Source organism: Rhincodon typus, chromosome 6 (assembly GCF_021869965.1).
Source record: "Rhincodon typus isolate 14 chromosome 6, sRhiTyp1.1, whole genome shotgun sequence".
Lineage (NCBI taxonomy): Eukaryota > Metazoa > Chordata > Chondrichthyes > Orectolobiformes > Rhincodontidae > Rhincodon > Rhincodon typus.
The window spans coordinates 30,302,493-30,318,857 of record NC_063337.1 but is presented as its reverse complement, the minus strand read 5'-3'; the positions used below and the strand labels follow the sequence as shown (position 1 = coordinate 30,318,857).

At 39.4% G+C, this 16,365-nt stretch overlaps 1 protein-coding gene across 1 annotated transcript in view; it reads left to right on the top strand.

Annotated features, from left to right (window-relative positions):
• Nucleotides 1-16,365, top strand: part of LOC109918532 (protein furry homolog) — a 269,885-nt gene that overhangs the window by 128,451 nt on the left and 125,069 nt on the right. The window contains exons 25-31 of the mRNA XM_048598115.1: nucleotides 1,191-1,282; nucleotides 3,237-3,409; nucleotides 5,146-5,306; nucleotides 9,652-9,762; nucleotides 11,724-11,878; nucleotides 12,514-12,613; nucleotides 14,836-15,007. Of these exons, the coding sequence (XP_048454072.1) occupies nucleotides 1,191-1,282; nucleotides 3,237-3,409; nucleotides 5,146-5,306; nucleotides 9,652-9,762; nucleotides 11,724-11,878; nucleotides 12,514-12,613; nucleotides 14,836-15,007 (964 nt within the window). The remainder of the gene's footprint in view (nucleotides 1-1,190; nucleotides 1,283-3,236; nucleotides 3,410-5,145; nucleotides 5,307-9,651; nucleotides 9,763-11,723; nucleotides 11,879-12,513; nucleotides 12,614-14,835; nucleotides 15,008-16,365) is intronic.

Genomic DNA, 16,365 nt, shown 5'->3' with positions numbered 1-16,365 from the left:
ATTTGCTAGTTTGGTGGCTATATTAAAGAAAAAAGAGCTGGTTTTCCTTTTTTAGTTTTTTCCACACTACCCCAGGTGGTCAGTGTTTGTTAAAGATTGACTTGTTAATTTAGTAGTAAGGTTATTTATATTTTAAAAGAAAGAGATGGGCTAATTCCCAGTTGGTTTCTGGACAGGGAAATGGTCTAGAAGGGAAAGATAGAAACAGATAATATTAAACTGTAGGTTTACATTAAAACCCTTTTAAACCTTTGCTGTCTACTTCAGCATAGACACTGATGTTGAATTATCATATAAGACAAGAATCTTCGAGGCAATTTGAACAATTGAGTGAGTGAGTAATGCATGGAGTATGCTGTATTATGAGGAAAAATGTGAAGTTGTCCACTTCAGGAGGAAAAACAGAATGGCAGCGTATTATATAAATAGTGATAGTTTGGGAGCTGTTGATGTACAAAGGACCTTGATGTCATTGTACAACAGTCACTGAAGGCAAGTAGGCAGGTGCATCCAGCAATTAGGAAGATAAATCGTATGATGGCCTTCATTACAAGCTATTTGAGTACAGAGGACCTAAGAAGTCTGACTGCAGTTGTACAGGTTTTTGTTGAGACCACACCTGGAGAATTTTGGTCTCCTTACCAAAGGAAAGAGTAAGTGCAGTGAAGGTTTGTCAGGTTTATCATATGCGGAGAGATTGGGTTGACTGGGCCTTTATTCACTGCAGTTTAATAGAATGAGAGAGGATTTCATTGAAAGACTTGGACAGACTGGATGCAGGGGTGATGTTTCCCTTAGCCAGGAAATCTGGACAAGGGGTCACAATGTCGGATACCTAGCAGCATTCTCTACCAAGAGGGCGATGAACCTGTGGAATTCCATACCAGAGAAGGCTGTGGAGACCAAGTCATTAGATATATTTAAGAAAGAAATAGCTTTCTAGAGGCTGAAGGAATCAAGGGCATGGGGAGGGTGTGAGAGTATGGCACTGAGATAAAGTATCAGCCCTGACTACATTGGATGGCAGAGCAGGCTCAATAGGTGGAAATGACTCCTTCACCTACTTTTGGTGTTTCCAATTTAATTACAAGAGTTAGATTTTCATTTTACTGTTAGTTTCCACAAATGTAAACTTGTTATGCTTTACCTTTTCAGTCTCTGAGATTTCTATTTTCTGTAATCTATTTTAGAACAAGAAACGTCGTGAACGTCGAGATTTATTACGATTACAATTGTTGAGGATATTTGAACTTCTTGCTGATGCTGGTGTTATAAGCGACAAGTAAGTTTGCAATAAAATAATTGAAGTAAAAGATTAACAAAGTGTTCTAATATGTGTCAAATAATTGAATCCTCAATATTAGATACATGATTGGCATCTCAAGAGCACCAATCACAATCAGTAGAGCTCCGATCTGGTTTGTAACAATGGAATGTACTGATGACATTTAACAATGAAAGGAATAAAGAAGGAAATTGGGGAAGAATTCACACAGGGTTAAGTTACCAAGGAAGGTAGCGATAAAAGAAGTATTATAAATGAACTATGAATATAGAGACAACCAGTTTTTTTTTTAACCAAAGGCAAAATTTGAAAAGCTAACTGGAAAATTCAGATTAGCTTCTGATAACTGCCATTAATTGACTTACCTTAATTGGTGCCCATATTTATTGTTATTCTCGTACTGTGATGAAAATTCAATCTTGGGACAGCTAATTAGATGGCATACATATGTGAAAGCCTCTCAAACTAATATTTGAATCTTCCATATATTTACTCACGTAAAGCATGTTATGCATCATTCTTGTTACTGCATGAAAGATGCATGTAAAGGCAATCAACACTCACAATTGTCACTCACTGGCAAAATAACAGTCATTATAAATGCAGATACTATTGTGCCTATCTGGCAATAATTATATCTTAATAATTTCTACATTTTCAAAATCCAGCCTCTGATTTGTGCTGTCTGCTGCTAAGACGTCTTGAACTACCATGCAGTATACAAGCACAACGCTTGAAAGTGCTGTTTACTACACTTCCAAATGTATTGCAAAGCTAAAATATCAAATGCCATTGAGTGGCAAACAAAATGGAAACATAGAACATAGGAGCAAATCTACTCGAGCCTTAGGTAGGAGCAGGAGGAGGCCATTCGGCCCTTCGAGCCTGCTCTGCCATTCTTCACAATCATGGCTGATCATCCAACTCAATAGCTTAATCCTGCTTTCTCCCTATAACCTTTGATCCCATTCGCCTCTTGAGTACATTCAATGTTTTGGCATCAACTACTTCTTGTGGCAATGAATTCCACAGGCTCACCACTCATTGGGTGAAGAAATGTCTCCTCTTCTCCATCCTAAATCATCTATCCCGAATCCTCATACTCTGACCCCTGGTTCTGGACACACCCACCATCGGGAACATCCTCCCTGCATCTACTCTGTCCAGACCTGTTAGAATTTTATAAGTCTCTATGAGATCCCCCCTCATTCATCTGAACTCTAGTGAAAACAATCTGAACCTAGTTAATCTCTCCTCATGCGTCAGATTGCTCACTTTACAATCACGCCATGTGACACTACCCACTGTTCCCCAATTATCACTCATAAGTGATAAGGTGATAACTCCTAAGATAAAGGCTAACATTCAATTTGCCTTCCCTCTTACCCACTGAACCTGGTTGCTAGCTTTTTGTGATCCATGAACTCAGACCCCCACATCCCGCTGTGCAGCAGATTTCTGTATTATTTCAGCATTTAAATAATATTTAAGTAATATAACATGTTTAATAGTAACTTCTAACATGTTCCCTGTGACAGGTGACGAGATAACTGGCCCATCATCCTTTAGAAATGCTACCAGTTTGCAAATACTACTAGAATTTTCCCAAAAGCTGCAAGACATTTTACATCTGTTCTGTATTTTTTTGTTAATCCTTCAGTACCTTTTAAATATAACTTAGAGTTTTCTGTTCCTACCACAGCTGCACATTTTCAGATTTACTCTTGAAGTAATGAATACTCTTGAAATACAAATGAACTGACATCAGAAATCTGAGTACCATTTGTACATTATCATTCTGGCAAGATTTGTAGCACTTTTTAACCAGTTTACATGAAAATAAGCCAATAGATAACAATTAACCCAAATGTGTTTCAATTAATTGTTGAAAATAAATGTCTTAAGTCTTCAACCGCATTGAATAAACCTCAGCTTTCTTTCTATTTACTAGTACGAACGGAGCTTTAGAACGGGATACTTTGGCACTGGGAGCTCTGTTCTTAGAGTATGTTGATTTAACCAGGATGCTATTGGAAGCAGAAAATGACAAAGATGTTGAAATTCTAAAAGACATCCGAGCACATTTTAGTGCAATGGTAGCCAATTTGATCCAATGTGTTCCAGGTAAAGCCATTCTACCTGTGCTGTTGCTTTTCTAATTTGAGGCATGGTTTTTATTTTTATTGTGTCCACTGTGGTAAGTTTTGTCCTGAAAGAATTTTCCGAAAGTAAATTGTCTTTTATGTGTTATTTACTACTAAAAGGTCTTTAAAGATTTCAAACAAGCAAAACAGATTAACTTGCTAGCTTCACATTTCTGACAGTGAACTCTACCTACAGGGAGCATACAGCGTTAATCTGAGGACATGCTGCTTGCCATTTTCTAGCCACTAATTCAACTGGTTAGAAAATTACAAACAACTAGCACCCACATTTGCAATGCTCATCTCTGGCAAGTTGGGCTTCTAAAGTCAGAAAATGACCTTTCATATTTAGCTATGTATAAATTATAAACAGTTCTTAACAAACCGGTTGGGAATGTAATTCATTTTTGAAAGTGCATGCATATTTATAATTAATTTAAACATCTTTTTTCATGTTCTTCAAATAGAAGATAGATTAGGAGTATTTTAGCTACTCTCTTATGATGCTATTAATTTGCCCAGAAATATAGTGTTGTTTTGAGGTAGTACCACTGTGGTGCAAAATTGATATTTCTTATATGAGGAAAAGGAAATATATTTTTGCATTAGTTTGCTAAATTATTCACATTTAAATCTCTGACCATCAATCTATGATGAATAAAATATAAGAAGGAGAATTAAATTAATTGAGCTTAAAGCCCAAGGTTAATGGAACTGTGTTTTGTGTGTGTAAAGAGCTAAGGTGAAAGCAATTGAACCAGACCTGACTTGTTAATTTGAGTTAATAAATGTTAGTAAGCAACTATTATTGTGCATAGATGGTTATAATGCTGGAAATATTTTGAATTTTTGTCCAATAAGACAAACAATGGAAGCAGAATGTTCTGCACATGTTCAATTCCAATTTTACTTGGACAGTATCAAGGTCAGAGGTATATTGGTGATGTTCTTCCCATACTTGAGGGATAACAAATATTGTTGGGAATAACGGTGTTTGATGAACCAAACATCAAATTGTATGTCATTATTCAGACCATTGTTTTACTTGTTGACATGAACAGTTGAAGCCCATTGTGTTTGCTCTGTTATTCCAGCTGGTCAACACAGTCTTATCTTTTTAATCCAAAATAAGAGTGTTTTTAAGCATTCCAGTTGAATTTGAATACTAGGGCTCCTATGGAAGCTGGTTCCTCACTTTCTCCAGCCTGTGTGTGAAAACATTTTACTTTGATTCAACTTTTAAACATCTTTTCAAAATTTTAATACCAGGCCATAGGGAAAGGTAGATCCTGTCAATCATCTTCAACCCCCAAGACGATGCCCAACATTAGATGTGATTCTATAATTGGACAACATTTGCTTGATAATCCTGAGTGTGCAAAGAATTACACTGACAACCAATTTAGGATTGTCAGTTGTGCTTGCAGTGTGGTATATACTTTTGTGTACTGGAAGCTATATGTATTAACACACAGTACCCTGTTCTTTGCAGACAGAAAGAACAAGTATATGCATGGCTCCTGCTTCGACTCAACAAAATAGGTGACAGCCATTCACTGGTTCATTTCTCAGTGTAATCCCTGATAATTAGAGTCAACCTGCCTGGTTTAAAATTTCTGATAACAAAGAAATAACCTATTATTTGCCTGCTCCTGCAATTCTGCATGTGGCTTCCTTCAATTAAGAGGGTAGTCACTTTTTTTTCTTCTTTTGTAGTACATCACCGGAGATTCCTATTCCCACAACAGAGTTTGCGTCATCACCTTTTCATTCTGTTCAGCCAGTGGGCAGGGCCTTTTAGTGTCATGTTTACTCCTCTGGATCGTTATAGTGACAGAAACCATCAAATTACAAGATACCAGTATTGTGCTTTGAAGGTATGTTTTCCATGCATGCTTGGTTCCACAGTACATTTTCTTGACTTGATGAGATCTGAACAAAAGTCAAATAAAATTGATCGGTACTTTGAATAATATTTTGCAGACTAGTGTTTCTTTCCAGTGTAAGATTTCTTCTAAAGTAATATTATATTTGTACAGTGACCTTTACTAGCTTTGACTTTGAATTCATTCTTTCAAAAAACATATTTTCTAGATGTCAACTTTGAAATAAAATTATAATAAACAACCTCTGTTTGAGTATATTTGTCTGTGTTCACTGTTGCTGACAGAAATGACTCCAATTGTCAGCCACAACAGTGGCAAAACACATTTGCGGCTCTGCATAAATGGCTCACAGGGAACTGACCCTGTTGACCTGTCACAATCTGGTGTCATGTAAATTTGGATTGTTTGCCTGGTAATTACCCAGTTATTTACACTGATTTGTTTAGAGATGTTCCTGATAGGCATGAAACTTTTTTTTAATAGAATCATGGAATCCCTACTGTATGGAAAGAGGTCATTTGGCCCATCAAGTCTACAGTGACCCTCCAAAGACCATCCCACCAGACTTGGCTCCCTACCCTATCCTGTAACCCCACATTTGCCATGACTAATCCACCTAGCCTCCACAACCCTGGACTCTACAGGGAAATTTAGTATGGCCAATCCACCTAACCTGCAATCTTTGGACTGTGGGAGGAAACCGGAGTATCCAGAGGAAACGCATGCAGGCAGGGGGAAAATGTGCAAGTTCCGCACAGACAGTCACCAAAGGTTGAAATCGAACCCGGGTCCCTGGTGCTGTGAGCCCAGCAGTGCTAACCACTGAGCAACCATGCCGCCCCTTGTTCAGGAGCATTGCCCTTTAATTCAGGAAAAGTGCCAGAATTTCAGCTCTGCTCACCTCACCTTTATCCATCTCTACCTTCCACTCTATACAACAAATATTAGACATTTTCAGATTTCTTACATTTATTTAAAGGGTTTACTCAAATGATTTGTGAAGTGTAGAGGCATTGGGCCGAAATGGCAGGTGGTTAAAGTCTCAGAAATCTGTTTCCCAACCCAAACCCACCAAGTTCCAGTTTCAACTCAGGCTGGAAATTGGGCTGGTGAGCAGTGAATTCATGGCCATCATTATAATTCCCTTAATGATACGGCTTCACTTAATCGCCACCCCTTCTCCCCCAGACCCCCAGGATCGGCAGCACACCTGACTGATGCATCTCCTTCCCACAGGTTGACATCATCCTTCCCTTCAACCCCCCAACTCCAAAATTTCCATCCTCAGTCTTACTCCCTCCCCCATGCCAGTGCAGATTTACCAGCTGCTGTGGTCTTCAATGAACAATTGCTTACCTGACTAAATGTACAACCTCTTAATCAAGGTGGTCTCCAGGCAGACAACCAATTGGTAGTATCAATACACGCTAATGGAAGTAAAATTATTTAAAATTTGGAGAAATCCCAAAATGCAATTACCCGCATAACATTTTGACCAAATCGATATCTACAGGTCAAATCAGTAATGCAAAATTTTGCCCATTCTGTCAGTTAGTGTAACGGTAAAGTTATGAAATATTTCACCATCTATTTACAGTGTGTAACAGAGCTTTAAATAAATTATTCCTAGAGTAATGTGTTACAATTTTTGCACAAAAATTAGTCAGAAATAGAAAAATAAACTGTGAGCATTTATAGAAGTATGAAGAAAGCAAAAGTAGCTAAAATAAACATTGGTCTCACAGAGAATGAGACTGGGAATTAATAATGGAAAACAAAGAAATTAATAAAAAGTATTCTTTTTTCAAATCTACCCTCCTGACAGATTTGCAATTTGAATAAATGAAGATCTGGAAGTAAATTAATGGCAGCCATTTAACTGGTTGTCAGAAAAACACATTTGGTTCATTTTCACTAATACCCTTTCGGAAAGGATATAAACCTTGCCTGACCCATGTGTGACTCCAGCCTTGGTAATGCAGCTAGCTCTTAACTGTCCACTGAAATGGCATAGCAAGCCAGTCAATTCAAGTGGCAATTCGGGATGGATAATGAATACTGGCCTTGCCAGTGATGCCCACATCACATAAACAAGTCTAAAAAATTAGAGAAAAATAACTATGCAAACTAATTGGACTAAAGGTTGAAAATTCCTCTGAACTTGTTCATCTTCATTGTAATATCTTAAAAGAGGTGGATTTGGGTGCAATAATTTTAATCTTTCAAAATTCCCTTGATTCTGGAAAACCATAAATGTACTACTTTTATTCAAGGAAACAGCCAGAAAACTACAGATCCGTTAACCTAACAAATGTAATTGGAAACGTGTAGAAATCCATTATTCATGAAGTTGTAAGACATTTAGAAAATCATAATACAATCAGGCAGAGTCAACACAAAAATAGAAATTGCTGGAGAAACTCAGCAGGTCTGACAGCATCTGTGGGAAGAAAGCAGAATAAACATTTCGAGTCTGATGACTCTTCATCAGAACTCACTATTTTTTTTCACCTGAAGAAGAGTTGTGGGTGGCGCCCCAAGTAGGATTGGAACAAGGAACGTTCCTTGTACCCCTCAAAGAGACAGGCATAATTTGCACGCAAGCAGAAACCCATGGCCACCCCTTTGATCTGAAGAAAATGAAAGAAATTAAAGGAGAAGTTGCTCAAAGTGAGGATGAACGAGTCCATGCAAAGGAGTAGGGTGGTGGATGGGAATGCTTCATGCCTTTTTACTGTGAAGAAGCAGAGAGCCCCAGCACCAACCCAATGGGGAATGGATGGGTAGAGAGATTGTGGAATCCATGGTGCAGAAGAAGCAACTAGTGCCTGCCAACCGGAAATTTTGAAACCAACATAAAACATAAGGAGGACTTAAGTGGGAAGCAACCAGACAAGGAGAGAAACTATCGAGTCAAGGTAGGAAGAGATAAGATCAGTGGGCAGGAAAAGGCAGAAACAATGGGCCTGCCAGAGCAGTCCTTTTGTGACTTTTGGAGAGAAGGTAGAAGCCAGCTGTATGGGGTTGGGGAACTGTGACCTGGGAGGCAGTGGGGGGACGTCATCAGATGAGATAAGGTTGGTGACAGCCGCGGACACAGTGGCCTGATGCTGAACGAAAAGCATCATGATCTGGGGGAGATAAGGGGAGGTGGCTGAGAGCTGGCACTCAGCCTCTGCAATGTAGAGGTCAGTATGCCAGACAACAACAGCACCACCCTTGTCAACCTGTATTTCATCAGTTGTGATCAATGTCATTTAAAATCATTTCCACTGGTCAATGACTGATGGCAAGTGTCCATGATTAAGCAACTTATTGGACTTTTCTCATGTTGGACATTTCCAAAGTCACACTACCAGACTGGCATGCATCCAGTACCAGAACAATAGAAGATGCGCTGAAAGCTCAATTGGCTGGTATAAAACTGGATAAATGGAGACCTACCTAGTTATATAACCAGTCCTGACTGGAATTTCTAGTCGTTAAGTGGTCAAAACAAAAATACTGAAAATCCTGGAAATGTGAAGTAAAAGAAGAAAATATTGGAAATACTAAGCAGCATAGATGGTGTCCTTGGAGAAAGAAAGTGAGTTCATGCTTGAAACTGATGACCTTTCCAGGCTACCAACATAAAAATATCTGTTTTCCCTCTATGCAGATATTGCCTAACCTGCTGAGTATTTACAGCATCTTCTATTTTTTATCTCTTTAACTAGATGACTCAATTCCACAGAAAGACCCAAAATCCTTGCCTTTTGGCTACATATCTCAATTACATGCTGGTGACCACACACCCTCACCCCACTACAACTCCTTTTGGACCTCGGTGTATTTATGAGTGAAATCTACACCGTCTTCGCAGCCTTATTAACGTTTGCTGCTCAAAATGATTTATGCTGATGGATTGACTTCAACTTCATTTCTCCGTGTTTACCCAAAATTAAATCTAACAATCTCGGTCTTGCAACTTCAACTGACCCATTATCAACGTCATTTTGTGTGAACAGAGTTTGATATTGCCGTTTCACTGTGTGAATAAAAAATGTTTTCCTTGATTTCATTCCCAACAGGCAAATCTTTAAGATTTTGCCACCTCATTCTTCAGATTCTGTCTGACTGAAGCTGTGTGCCTCTGAAACATAACTTCCTTGCCTTTGTTTTTTGGGGAATATTTTATGCCTTCCATGGAGTTAAGGCAGGAGGCCAAGAGAACCCAAAAAAACTCCTAAGATCTAAGTGTTAACATATAGCTTAAGCTTCTTTTGTAAAAAAGACTGTAGTTGAGCTTAACTTGTTATTTGATTAAATTTTTTTGGCTTTTCCTCACATTTCTTAGGCAATGTCAGCTGTACTATGTTGTGGCCCAGTGTTTGACAATGTAGGTCTGTCTCCAGATGGCTACCTTTATAAATGGCTGGATAATATTTTGGCATGCCATGATCTGCGGGTAAGGAAATTGAGGTAACTTCTTAATGCAAATGACTTGACCATTCAATATCCTTCACACTTGGATAGTCATTATTTCTCCACTGTCTGACTCAACATTCAGTTATGCAGAAGAGATGTTTACACCCTATATTGAAAATAGCTGACTCCTAACAGTCATATTTATTAACATTTACTCCACACATTTAATCTTCTTGTGACATAGGCACATTAATTAACGCTGATTCCAAGAAATGCATCTCAGAACCTTAAAATATCATAAGTCACGACTTTAGATTGATCACTTGATTGTCAAGGAATTCAAGGGTTATGGGGTGCAGACAGGTAAATCAAGATGAGACTGTAATTAGGTCAGCCATAAGGCTACTAAATAGTGGAGCAAACTTTCTGGGCCGAATAGCCTCACACTGCTTCTAAGTCTTATATTTCCTATCTAACTTTATAAAGGTAGATGTGATTGCTTAAAATTGACGAATGTGAGTTTTTGAACAGTTTACACAGAATTCCAAACTGAATGGTAGAAAACAGTTTTGTCAAAAAATAATTTTATGACATCAGTGTCAAATAAATTTAACCATTTTTCTATGCAGTATTTCTGGGGGTTTTGAATGTAAATTTGCCAGTCATATTGTATAATAATATTGAAGCAGCAATTTGAACTCCACCAAGACATAAGGCTGTTGTGCTGTGGGGATATACATCCAATTATACCTGTAGTGGTAAAGTATATCTATTTGAATAGCCCTGTTAAGATTAAGATTTTGATCTGGTGTTCATTCTTGGGAGGAATTTAATTCATTCACCCTCCATCTATGGGAGTAATTAGAAAATAAGTAAGGCGGGTTGTGTGAAATTGGGTGCCGGATCATAAAATCAGGAGGTAGAGTGCCTATTGCCTTCCCAATTCCCAATTGATTAATTCAAGCTTAGGAAAGATTAAGGTTACCTTCCTGTTGGTGCCACTTGAAGCCTTACATGGCTATTCAGTGCCACATAGAGGCCACATCTCTACCTGGTGGCCTCCTGATGAGGTCAGGGGTATGTGGCTCATTCACTGAGAGGTCCCTTCCCTGTCCTCACCAACATCTGCTTCCCCTCACCCAGGGTCTGTTTGGATGCCTTGGCAAGCCAAACCACGCCCCCCACCTGACATGCACACGCACATGCACACTCATTCGGCACTTGAATTCTCGGCCAACAGCAGTACCAGCAGTGGTCATCACTCCTTCCTTCTGATTGGTCGGCTGATCTTAGAAATAAGGTCTTCACTTTTAAAGGCATGGAAGCCCTGATGCTAGGTGGTAATTATCTCACTAAATTTCATTGAATTTTTGCCCGGGCTTCCAAAAATAGCCGTGATAGAGTTGCTTTAGCTTCCCAGCTAGTGGACAGGCCTCCTCCCATCAAAACTATTCATTTTAGCCTTTTGAATCTAAATCCTTTGTTAATGGTGAAAGATTCATGATAATGAGTAGTTTATTTTGAAACGTTTTCTGAATGTAATTAAACTATTTCTCACATATACATTGTATGTTGCAAAACAAAAAAAACCCTAAATGTTTTACCTTTAAAAAGTAATTTTAATACAACTTTTCAAATTTACCTAGAATGTTAACAGTTGAAGAATATATTGATGTTTAATTTAAATAACCAACTGCTCACATGGAGATATTATATAAACATGTATTTTTTAGAAAGGAAACATTGGGAGATCTGCACAATCAAGATTCATTCAGCATTCTTTATTTGTATGTATACAAACCTGAAAATTACACCATGCAATTATATCATACAATCACTGTAAATGTATCAGATTCCTAAGCCCGTTATTTTATGAAGACACTCAACTATTCAAATTAGTACAAATTTGATACAAGCAGTTTAAGCATTTATATTGTAATGCATAAGAAGTGTAACTTCTAGGCCACATTGAGGTTTCAAAGTCTTCATTTGATATTACAGGTCCATCAGCTTGGCTGTGAAGTTGTGATATTACTGCTAGAGCTAAATCCAGACCAAGTGAACCTTTTTAATTGGGCTGTAGATCGTTGTTATACAGGATCTCACCAGTTGGCATCAGGATGTTTCAAAGCCATTGCTACTGTATGTGGAAGCAGGTAATCAACTTCAGATTGCTAGGTACTCTCAGTCTGTGCAATACAAACAATCAGTTCTAGTAGTTGTCGTTTTTTACATAAAAACAAAGTATATGAGCAAGAACAGGTAATTTGGCCCTTTGAGTCTGGTGCACTATTCAGTATGATCATGCTGATCATCCAACTCAGTACCAGTTTAGGCATTGTGAATTGAATGTTGGCCCTTATTTCAATTTGGTTGGGGCCTAAGAGTAGGGAAGTCTTACTGCATCTGTACAAGGTGCTGGTGAGACCATATCTGGAGTACTATGAGAGGTTTTGGTCCCCTTATTTAAGAAAAGACATCATTTCATTGGGGACAGTTCAGAGTAGGTTCACTAGGATGGTTTCTGGTACGGAGGGTTGCCTTATGACCAAAGGTTAATCGGTTGGGACTCTACTGACTGAAGTTTATTAGAATGAGAGGTGATCTCATTGAAACATGTAGGATTCTTCAGGTACTTGACAGATCTGCAGGAACTTTTTGAGGATGTAACTGGTAGAGTGGATGAGGGGAAAACAGTGGTTCACTTGGACTTTTCAGACTTGAGAATATGTTCAAATATCAGTGAGTATCCTTACAATGAATAATGAAATATTTTTATTTTTCTTCCTAGGAACTATCCATGTGATATTGTCACGTTGTTGAACCTGGTGCTCTTTAAAGCTTCTGATACGGACAGAGATATTTATGAAATATCAATGCAGCTCTTACAGGTATAAAGTAACCCATGTGAAATCTAGTGGAGTTTAACTATGAATACTTAACCAAGGACCAGAATTTTACTAACAAGGGGTAAAGTCCTGATATTAGGACCAAATGTAGGTCCCCATCCCACGCAGGCAGAATATGGGACCACCATTGCACATTTCCAAGGTAGCACCCTCTTATCTGGCTGTCTTTGGGCCTGCCAACCAAACTAGGGTGGCAGGCTGGCTATCCATGCTGCCAGCCCGTTCGGTTAACTCGACAGCACACTTGTTATAACATTTTGTTTTACACCAGAGACAGGCAAGCAGACCCCAGCAACCCTTCCTTGGGTGGTGTCTGGATTGTAGAAGGAGCCTTCGTACTCCGGGGCTGCCTCCTTGGAGGACAGAGCCTTCAGTCTGGATGATCCCTGGTAAATTGCCTCCATAACAGCTAACTGCCTATATATATATGATGGGTGGCCAGTCTGCTGCCAGCAAAACACCAGAGGCTCAGAAAATGGCTGCATTTGAGCCTTTAATTCTTTGATTCACTACCTTCAATCAGTGAGTGGACAGCCAAGCTATTGCTGCACTAACCTCGGAAATGGCCAGACAGCAGGACTGGGCTTCCAACTCCGCTCCTCAAAATTTTACCAGACCTTCTGTCTCCTATCCGCCCAGCCAGAGAGTGGCCACTAGGTGACTATCCTTTGACAACTTTCCTCGTGAGTCCAGTGTATGCTGGGTCAGTCTGTGTGCCGCAAAAGTCATGCTACTATGAAGAAATGATACAGTAGACGACTGGTGGGCTGAAACAGTACTTCCAGTGCTTGGTCTATTATGAAGGAGCCCTGCAACACTCAGCAGATGTGTTCAGATGCATGCTGTACTCCATCCCAGATGCATCACAGTGTGGCTTGCCACAACCTTCCTAAGGGCAATTAGGAATAAGCAATAAATGCTAGACTTGCCAATGACTCTCACATTCCATGGCTCCCTTGGCATCAAGTTTAACTTGCATGATGACATCAGTCTGGGCTTTCAGATCAGCACCAAACTTTTGGTGGTCTCTGCTTGTGCTGCAGCAATAACTGAAGCATAGCTGTCCAACACTACTCCAATGGTTGAGTCTGTAAGTGCACTAATCTAATTGGCCATCTCTTCTAAGCTGGAAAACGTGGCATCAAAAGAAATGGAGAGATCCAATGGTAGTTGGACATAAGAATAAAAATTAGACTTTCAATCGTTTCACCACTGCAACTGGTCATGGTCCTTGAGATATCCATCCCAATTATGGCAAGCACTGTTTCCTTCAGGATTAGTCTCCCACCAGTCAGTTTCTACTGACCCAGTAAGCACCAGCTTGTTCTTCAAGAGAAAATGAAGTGTGTCAGTGTGTGTAATGCAATGTGTTTAGGTGGTCTGGCTGTCAGTGTTGAATATTTGACAGTATGTATAAGCTGTGATATGTGAGTGCAAGACTTGCAGCACTGTTAAGTAATGGGATTTAGTACTTGAAGATGAATCCTTTACCTTAAACATTCATAAGAGGGGATTTAACCTATTGTGTTGCTGCATTCAGGTTCTCAAGTTTTAACTCCTTGCACTGACCTCCAAGACTAGCTAGTACCACTTTCTTTAAAGTTTGTCTGAATGGCCTCATACAGACTGATGAAATCTCTATCCCTCTCCATCCCCTCAACCAAGAAAAGCATTAGAAAAGCTTTCAGCATGCTCCCGGCACCCCACCACCACTACCATCACCATCAGCGCCACTTTTATGCCGTAAATTCACCGTTCCAACCCAGGTTCCCACACGTATTTTCAACCACCTTCTACCAGAATGCACCTCCCATTTAACTACTGCAGGCTAGCTTTAAGTAGTACTATCTTTTCATGAAACTGAGCCCTCTACTGAAGCATATAGCCAGGTACTACTGTTTTTATACAACATTCGTGCAATTTCATGCTGAACACAAAGTTGCTGTGCAGCCTGCAGTAGAAATAATGAACCATTGTTAATTGTGCAGTAGGATTCATAGATCTATTTCAGTTCTAATTTAGCCACTCCCGTCCTAAAGTCTGATCTTTAACCCCCAAAATGTGGCACTTTTCATCCAGGATTGACAGAAGATCTAAATACTGTGCAAAGGGTCCAGAACCCTAATGTAATCTATTTATTGTTATGTGCATCCAAGTTGGAGTTCCTTATAACACCTGATTTTATTATCTATTCTTGTTTTCAGATTTTGGAAACCAAACTATTCCAGTATTCCAAAAAGGTGGCTGAGCAGAAACCTGATAGTATTCTGTTTGGAACACATGGACCATTACCTCACCTGTATTCTGTATCATTGTCTCAACTGTCAAACGAATTAGCAAGGATGTATCCTGAGCTTACACTTCCTATGTTTTCAGGTATTCTCTAATATATGTTAGAAAATAATTGTTCATTTATAACTTATTTTTCTCTTCTGGTGAATAATAAACATGAGAAAACATGCAGCTTTTATTAGGAAAGCTCAGCAGATCTGGCAGCATTTGTAGGTACAGGGACCCTTCTTCAGGTGTTTTGGAGCTGAAACATTAACTCTGCTTTCTCTCCACAGATGCTGCCAGATCTTATGAGATTTCCCAGCAAATTCTGTTTTTGTTTCTGATTTCCAGCATCTGCATCTTTGTTTTATTTAATGCAGCTTTTATTGCATATGCAATATAAGTCTGTTTGAGACAGAATAAAATTAAGCACTCATGAAAAGTTTTTAATATTATTCTTGCTGTATTTTTCAAGCATTTAATCAGAACGTGAAAAGGCTGACTCTTGATGGGCAGATTCTGTAGGCAGAAGAGTTTCTATGTTTGATTGCTTGAACTTTGGGTTTTGTTGCATACTGCAGAGGTTTGTCTCTATTATGGTATCGTTTTAATATTACTCCTGGAGAGAAATCAGTTTTGATAGCCTGGGCTTCCAGTTGGCAAACACTCCACAGATCCTGCTGGAACAGCTGGGACATGGGGATGTGCAGTTCCCTGAGAGCTGTGGGGGAAAGCACTCGGCTTGTTCTGAGACTGTCCTTACCTCTCTTCACCTGTAAGGTTCCCTTAAGTCTAGAAATATCCACCCATCCAGTGTTAAATTAGCAAAGTAGGTTCAATCAGACGTGATAAGCCTCTTTAAGATACTTAAATGGCTAACCTGCCTGTCAGAGGTACATGCCACTCCTTGTCCTGATGTTGTAAAACCTCAAAGTAGCTGGGTTGGAAGCAGGTTTTGGGTAAGGTTTGTAGCATCTCATCTAGCCCAAATACTGGATTTTAAACAGATAAATGAATCATAAAATTCCTGCAGTGTGGAAACTGGCCATTTGGCCCATCGAGTCCACAACAACCCTCCAAAGAGCATCCCACCCAGACCTACCCCCTATCCCTGCATTTCCCATGGCTAATCCACCTAATCTGCATCATCCCTAGATACTATGGGCAGTGTAGCATAGCCAATCCACCTAACCTGCACATCTTTGGACTGTGGGAGGAAATCAGAGCACCCAGAGGGAACTCGTGCAGACACTGAGAGAATGTGCAAGCTCCACACAGGCAGTTGCCTGAAGGTAGAATTGAACCCAGGACCTTGCTGCTGTGAGGCAGCAGTGCTAACCACTGAGCCACCATACTACCCACCATACCAAACTATTCAGTCTCAAATTCTGTGCATCCAGCTGTTGAACCATAAAATATTTTGCAAATAACACCTTTATAAGTAATGTTGTGCCTTTAAT